At 43.5% G+C, this 8,436-nt stretch overlaps 1 protein-coding gene across 1 annotated transcript; it reads right to left on the reverse strand.

The window, feature by feature from the left end:
* Positions 1–1,462: 1,462 nt before the first annotated feature.
* On the reverse strand, positions 1,463–7,243 carry T265_07163 (hypothetical protein; the record flags this gene model as incomplete). The annotated part of the gene is made up of 2 exons (XM_009172614.1): positions 1,463–1,540; positions 7,103–7,243. 2 exons carry the CDS (start codon positions 7,241–7,243, stop codon positions 1,463–1,465), a joined length of 219 nt encoding a protein of 72 aa, XP_009170878.1.
* Positions 7,244–8,436: the final 1,193 nt, after the last annotated feature.

Here is an 8,436-nt window from a genome sequence, read left to right on the forward strand (position 1 = left end):
GTAAGGTTGCCACTTGATCAGGTTAGCCCATTTTGTCTAGGTCCACTGATATCTGACGACAGAACTGTGCAGTTTCGTTCGCCGATTTTATGCCGTTGAGTTTGCATCATCGCCAATGGATTGGGCGCAGTACCCGTTCTGTTCAGCGCAAACCGTCTGTGACCTCTTACTCTGCTAAGGTTTCAAATGGTTTGACCACCACTGACCGGTAACTCCGACAAAGATGCTAGATGTATACATATAGACATATGGATGTATGCACGACTGGTATTGGATTACATTTTGCTGGACCACTGGATAGCTGTGTATCGTTATGAAGGCACAAATGGTCTGCGCGTAGTCAAACGCAGTACTTTGAGCTTGTCAGTGAATCCTGATTAGGTAAGATAGAGCAGCGATCGTGCAGGTCTGTTGTGAGCAGTCAGCTAGCCTAGATGTAATCGCATTTTCGTGAGCGATACAATCGCATTAGACAATGGGGTAAGCTTGCAGTGATCCACTCCACCCAGCATAATGGCATGCAATTGCATGTGCGGCAAATAGCCATGAAGAGCACTGTTGGTTGCCACGGATAAATTTATCTGCATTTTGAAACGACCACTACGAATATTGACACAATTTAGTCGTCAGTATTTAGGGTAAAGTTGATCTTACACGTCGGCACATCACGGCTGATTCAGCAATGGATCGATGGCGGTCTCGCAAAAGAAGGTATTTGTTGTAGCTGCCACAGTTTCGTTCACGGATGATTTGGGGAGGTGGGGTAGGCAACTGCGCATTGGAGGCGAGAGCTGATAAGTTGGTGCGTAAGTACAGCATTGTCAGTGGACTGTCAATTGGGGGTATTGGGGAAAGAATTAGGATTGAAGGCAATAGCTTGGATGTACGAGCGCCACTGAGGGAGCTACTGGGCCATGAATACCAATGTCTCCAACCATTGGTGTGGACCATGGTTGCCATCCAGAATGATGGCAGTGATCAGCGCAGCTTAGTTCGCTGGTAGTATCTTTTATACTACGCTGCCAAATCATTATTTGACCTCCTCCTGGCTCGTCTACACCTTTCGCGTGGTTGAGATAGATAACCCTTTGAGGAAATCTGTCGACTGCCACACGGGGGAAGTGGACAAGCCAGCGCAACCTGTGCAGTGTGATCTATCGAGGGTGATTTATTCCCTCTGAATAGCATTCGACGTACTTCAGCGTTGCTTATCCTGTGTTCCCACCAAATTCGAGCAATGCTCTGAAGACATCGACTATCACACACTGAAAACCTTTTCACGTCCTCGGCGCACAGTGACCAGGTCTCTGATCCATATAGTAGTATGAAGCACACCGCAGCATTGTAAACTCGACCCTTGACGGATATGCCTACGCAACAGGTGACGCTGGTTTGGAAAAGCTGTCCTGGTCTTCCTAATCCGGGTGGAAACATCATCTTTTGCGAGACTAACGGGATTGATTCAGCTTTCCAGGTAGGCGAATTTGCCTGCTACCTCAATCTGTTCATCCGCAAGCATACGGCTAGGGTTCGGGCCCACCTATGCTTCCAGTAGCACTTTGCCTGTGTGAAGCGCATATCAAACCGTGAGGCAGCAATAGTCAGACTATTTAATATTGTTCGCATTACCATGGGGTCTGATCCCAGAAGAGCTACGTCGTCTGCGTGCTCGATATCTGTGGGCGGATATCTTGGAGACACTGATTCCATGGGCATTAGAGGCAGGTGTACAACAAGTTCTAATCTACTCATAAGTGGTGGTTTTTCTAGCCACGTTTGAAAGCCTTCCAACTGAAATGTAAACCATGACTAGTCTCGAGTTCAACACTTGGTTGAGCGCTCAGTTTGTGTTTAGAGTGCTTAAGAGATAGCAACAATCTGATTCTCATGCTACGCCGCCACTATTCACTTCAGTGGTTGGTGACCTTATATAAGAACTGGATTGCGGGGATTAACTTTTTAGAAATACACACATTTGGGCAAAACGTGGCACTGTAGAGATGGGTGTTTTTATTAGGCTCTAAGCTTCTATTTTAGAGTGCTAAAATAAGTATGCTCGTCAGAACAAACAACATACCGGCTGTCAAACTATGTGGTGTTCGTATGGATTGGAAGCGTTTTGAAATGACCGGCTGACCATCCGGTAACCCATTATTTGGGATACTGAACGTTGTCACGCTGGAGCTCAAGCCAACTGGCAGTTATGCATAAATAATTAGTGTCATCGATCATTCTGAATGCGTAAAGTTGCAACCATCTAAATACACTCAACAGAATCTAAATGGATTTAAATTCTGTCGTACTTCTTGCAATACGGTCGATGAACTCAGGCAATGAAGCTTCCAAATAAAATGTTTGAGACATTACTAAGATTACTTGCTTTTCCTGACTTTTTTACTTCGATAACGTGGGACTCTCCCAAAAAAATGCTCTGGTTTTTTGCCGTCATGGCGTTCCAGATCCTATCAGAACGTGACGCAGTTCAGGATGCCTGTACATATTAGATGAATATTTATGAAGTGCGCTCAAAACTTCAATCTTCTAGCTTAGATGAGTAGAGAAAGTCAGGCAAGGACAGGTATCAACAAGGTATCATCAGTATGCTGACAAAAAAGGCTTTATCAAAACATTTTCCACATATTTTACAGAAGGGAACCAAGGCCTTCGTCAAGACAGTCATCGATGTCGAACTCGTGATATCCACGTGCAAAGCCATGGCGCTATCAAACTGACTATCAGGAACAGGACGAATTTAGTAAAATTCCTCACAGAAAGGAGGCCACAATTGATCGATCGTTTAATTTCACTACCATTGAAAAGTGATCAGCCACGACAAAGAAGAACTGAACACTCGTGTGGACGAGAATTAAGAATACGGCGTTTCATGACCTTTAATAGGTTTAAAATCTTGATTGAGCTAAATTGTAACTTCCCATTTATTCTTCCGCTTTTAGCGAACTAGTATGTCCCATTGGAACCTCCCACCAACCGTATCAAGTAATTTCGATTTACTTGGCAGAAGCTATTAGACAAAAGTTAATAACAATCTCTATGGGCATACAAAATGGACCAACTCTCGCTACTTTACTCCGATTCACGAAATGCCACATGAATGGTAAGTTCGAAGAGAAGAGTAGCGGTTACTTTGCAGGCAACCCCGGCTGAACCGAGTTGACTCATATCATTGGACAGGAATGGAGATCCTAAAGGTAAAACGGCTTTCACATGTAATTTATTCAAATGAGCTTCACAAAACTTTCATAATGGGTACTACTCAGGTAAATTTTTAGAAAACGTATCTGTAAATGATAGAAAAATCTGACAGATGTTCATCGAAAGTGGTATCTTGAAAAGTGATGAAAGCGTCTTGCGTTTTCGAATAAGTTACTAGGATTTGACAAGACACACCACGCACATTTTCAGCCGTAAAACATACCCAAATATATCTAACGCTTGGCATTTTCAAATAAAGTTTTTAAACTTGCAGGTCATGGCATTTTAGCAACACGTCCAGCTGTAATTTTTAAAGTAACTGCATAGAAATCTTAGTGTCTCAATCAGAATGCAAAGGAAGCCTCATGACAAGTTAAGATGTTCTAGAAGGTGTTCAACCTGAAGAGCTATATACCTCTTGAAACACCTTAAATTGGCAGAGTTATCTTTGTTGACTGATGATCAGGTGTTTATTGGCTTGTTAACCAATTGGCATGCATACCTTTAGTCACTGAATGTGGATACATCATCAGCGCGCGATAACAGAATGTCATCTTTAGCTTACTATCGAGACAATCTGGCGTGGAAATTCTGATGGGAAGCTTTTTAAAAATATGGAAAACGCATATTGCTTTCATCCTAAAGAAATATCAATTATTGCCCGTTTTTGGAAGGAACTAATTCGAAACAAAACATTCAGATCGCGAGGCTATCATCCATGACCGAGTTGATACACTCAGGATGCCGGGACAATCCGAAATGCTGGATCGCAGCAACTATATAGGGAATCAACAAAACGTTTTTGAATGTAGCCCAGGACATACAATGAATAGAAAGAGCTGATCAAGTGGTATCAGTCTCTTTGTCCTGACAGAGACAGAAGTCCGTAGGGTTAAGCCCCGGAAGTTCGCTTGTCAGCATTTCATTCTAGTAGACATAAGGATCGAAATCCATTTAAGGGCTTAACGAGAAGTCAACGGACATATTCTAACACCATATTGCCGCTTTCCCTCTGTTCGCGCCTTCACGTTGTTTCTCGATTCTAGGGTCCAGCTAGCCATACGATTTTATCGGAGTCAGTTGCCATCATGTTGGCTTTGACGTTTTGCTGTCGTAGCATAACATACAGCATATTCTGAAAAGCCATAAGATGGAAAGTATCAAAGAGGGAACTATGAGGCTAGTCTACCGCAGTTATTGGAAGGCCGAATGTTCACGTGAAACTAACCGTACTTTCACACCTTCACGACTAAGCGTAAATTGAACCATCGTGTGCATGAACTTACCGACTGGAAGTGGCTCGAGTTCAACCTCGGCATCTGTCTGTCTAGGCCTGTGCAACCTGACAGTATCTCAGCCTTTGTGCTTCCTTCAGGTGGCACAGAAGCTAGATGCCGGAATGGTGTTACGTAAAACGATCTCGTTAAAAGAGAAATTGAGACTTCCATACTCGTTTATGTCGTCTAACTTTCGTTTTCCAGTTCAAAGCTACAGATAAACCAAGGGAAAAGGTTTACCATTGAATTACCACGTTTTAGGCTAGTAACGTTCGTTGTTGTTTCCGTTTCGGTCACACAGTGGATACTGCAGAGAAATCGGTGATATCTAGAGCAGCAGGTGATAGCTTTCTCCTAATCAGTAAACAAAAAATCGTACGGACTCCTGGATGATGAATTCGTTTGATGTTTCAAAGCTCGCTAGTTAAATGCAGAATAACAGGCACAATTGAGGAGCCTCAGTATGATTGAAAAGATTCTGCAGTGTTCAGTTAACGCGGGACATAGGCCTCATCCAATAGAAAGTGAAACTTTCCAAACGCCTCAGCTGCAAAATAACCATAAGGCTTGTGTGTAAACCAAGCTCATTTATAAATAATTTACCAGGTAGTTGTTTTCAAAACATTTGTATATAGCATGTTTTCCATTGATGAATATGAGTAAAATAACTGAAGTCCCGCGGTCACATAGTCAGAACGTACACTTCAGCAGATCACCTATCTTGGTTCACAAGACCGATTGTGTGAGTGTCTTCTTATATTTGTAAAACTTGCAACAGGAATTACTCAAGGAGGAAATAACATGTTTTCTCCGTTTCCCAACAGGATGGCTGGACAAAGTGGAACTCTGCAGGACATCCTCATATCATAGCAGAATCAGCCACGGCTACGGAACCTGACTGGTACACCCGGAGGGCCCGAGATATCCGAGAAGCAGACAAGCATAGTAAACAATGGGCTTACGATCGCTGGGGAAAGCCGACTAGTTTATCAACTTTGGGACTAGGTCACACTGCAGCTCAAGAGCCGTATAGACGTTATCCACATCGAGGTATTGACCGGACCACAGTAAAACCGGGTATTCTGGAGCATGGTGAAAAACCTATTCATTACAGCACAACCAGTGGATTTAACTATGAGGTCCCAATGAGAGCAAGAACGTTCCCACCCATTGCAGATCCCAAACATGTTTAACCAATCAGATCAATTTATTTGCTCAAGAAACTGACAAGCTACTTTGCTACCTCCTCAACATGAGTAGTCTGACATAAACTAGAATGGTTGAGAAAAATGGCATCCAGGGAGATGCTAATTCACAATTAAAAAACACTCCAGAAGTTTGTTTTGTAGCAACCCTACAAGTGGAGCTGAAAGCCAACCTAAGCCACAATATACCAGACTTAAAGCGTCGCGCGCCAATCTTATATGAATGTTGCTACATCTGAGACCCGACCAGATTAATGAAATGACAGAGGCATGCGACGAATCCACTAATTACGTCATCTCAATTTGTGCCTTTGATGGAAATAATAATGAGCTTGGTGATTGCAGCATCCAGAAAGACTAAAACCCCAGAATAGCTACGAGGGTTACAGAAAGTCACACGAAGGGAAGTGCTTAATCAGTGATCTTTCTTCGTTTTCGAGACCGTACGAACCTTTGACCATTGCGCACCAAAGACTTGAGAGATGTCAAATACACACCTAATGTGTAACCACCACTATGAAATCAACCACCATTATTTAATACTGGCGTCTTGCCGTTGAAGATGAGAAGGTGACTCATGTCTGGCGAGTGTTGAGTGGCTTCGGTTTCTCTTGTGACAGAATAAGTCCGCTTCAGAAAAGCCCAGTAAAGATACCACTCAGGAGCCATCCAATAGTCTACCAGAGCTGCCCAGCTCGAGATAGGGTGCCTAATGCGCTGGCGGCTACTTAGATTACATGAAGGCTAAGTATTTTTGTCTTATTTGGCGCTGGTAAGTCATATATATATATATATATATATATATATATATATATATACTAGAAATTTGTGTCACAATGAATGAAGGGATCAATCAGCAGAACCTCATGACAAGTAAGCCGTTTACTCTGGTTCTGAAAGATTTCAGATTTCATCCACAACCAGATGCAATCCATACATTCAGATCGGGGAAGTCTAGATGAATCGACCAAAAACTCACCCGTCATTAGCTGTTTTCATGGACGTACACCATTTCGTTCTTTGATTTTTACTTGTCGCCCCATTGCCCAGTGGGCGAGAGGGAGAATCGAGATTACCTGGAAGTATCCGCCAGCAGAGTGAGTGTCTCATCAAAAACGAATTTAGATGATGGGAAAGCCGACCACCTCCAAAACTCGCTGACGGATCGCTTTAATCTGACGATTCGAAAACAGCGATGCTCAAGATTTTGATGCATTCTAGACAACGGGATCAAGTTTCGCACCCGCGTAGTCATCAACCTCATCGATAACAACACCAGTACTCAACACTGATGCTTCACAGCAGTAAAACCGCGATTTGCCTGGAAGCCTTATTTTGAAGAAGATAAAAGCGGACGGAGATGCTACTTAATGCTGGCCTACTACAATCACTCCGGAGTATGTGCACCTCCAAACACTCATCCAGGCAATCTGGAAAGAAACTGACATCAACAACGCCACTGACATCGGTTGGCAGCCATATCTTGCAGCGTCTCCAAGCAGGCGCGGTGGGGATCACGCAGTCCTCATCCCAGAAGGCAAGTAGCATTGTCACCACTATAACGTTTCGCAATCCCTCTCAAACCTCTCTGCCAGGTCAAAGCCTAGATGCCACTCTGCTTCCGTCACTCTAAAATTGGGCACGGAATACAGTACCCCTTTCGACAAATGATTCGATAAATGATTCGTCATGTAAAAACATGGCTCAAAAACCGCAGCTTCTGGTGCTGACACATTTCTCAATGGAAGTACCCGTTGCACAACCGAAAACTTGCTTTCTAATAGCCTCGTTGCGGATTCTTCAACACCATAGCACACGAACTATGGTCCTGAGACAACGATTGTCGAACATCTGAAGACGTCCCAGTTCCGCCGCTTGAACAGGCCAAGTCTCAGCCGTACGACAAAACAGCCCGCACTGTAGCTTGATACACACGCCCCATGAGATTAAGGGATACACCACTTTGATGCCATGGGTGTCTCAAATTAGCAAACGCGACCCGAGTCTTGCAGAATTGTGGATTGACCTCATCTGTCGCACTATACACAGAACTAATACAATTTAAAATTACGTGAAACGTTTCACAACTTCGAGTGTCTTTCTCTGGATTGTGGCTGGCATGCTCAGTGAATGCACGTCTAGGAACATTACCTTACACTTTGTGGATACACAAGGACGTGGTGACTTAGATCAGTTCATCACCTTCTTCTCGTCTTCGAAGACGGGGACGATATCGTCTGCATATTCCAAATCGACATCTGTCCCACACAGAACTAATACAATTTAAAATTACGTGAAACGTTTCACAACTTCGAGTGTCTTTCTCTGGATTGTGGCTGGCATGCCATGCTAATGCACGTCTAGGAACATTACCTTACACTTTGTGGATACACAAGGACGTGGTGACTTAGATCAGTTCATCACCTTCTTCTCGTCTTCGAAGACGGGGACGATATCGTCTGCATATTCCAAATCGATAAGGTTTTTGACACAGACTATTTGAACTCCGGGGTTCCAAAGACCCTTCAGCACTCCACTCATTATCCAATCGATCACGAAATTAAATAGGAATGGAGAGTGTGCACCATATTGTGTACGGAAGCTTTTGGAGAGCTCTCCGTATAGTAGGAGGGCATGTGCTGAAACGTAAACGCGTTTTAAGCGCTCTCCCTTCCTTAATACGCGAAAAGCATACGAAAGCTAATCGAATCTTAATGACACGATTGCTTATTCCATCACTG

This window comes from Opisthorchis viverrini (assembly GCF_000715545.1).
Source record: "Opisthorchis viverrini unplaced genomic scaffold opera_v5_160, whole genome shotgun sequence".
In the NCBI taxonomy this organism is placed as follows: domain Eukaryota; kingdom Metazoa; phylum Platyhelminthes; class Trematoda; order Opisthorchiida; family Opisthorchiidae; genus Opisthorchis; species Opisthorchis viverrini.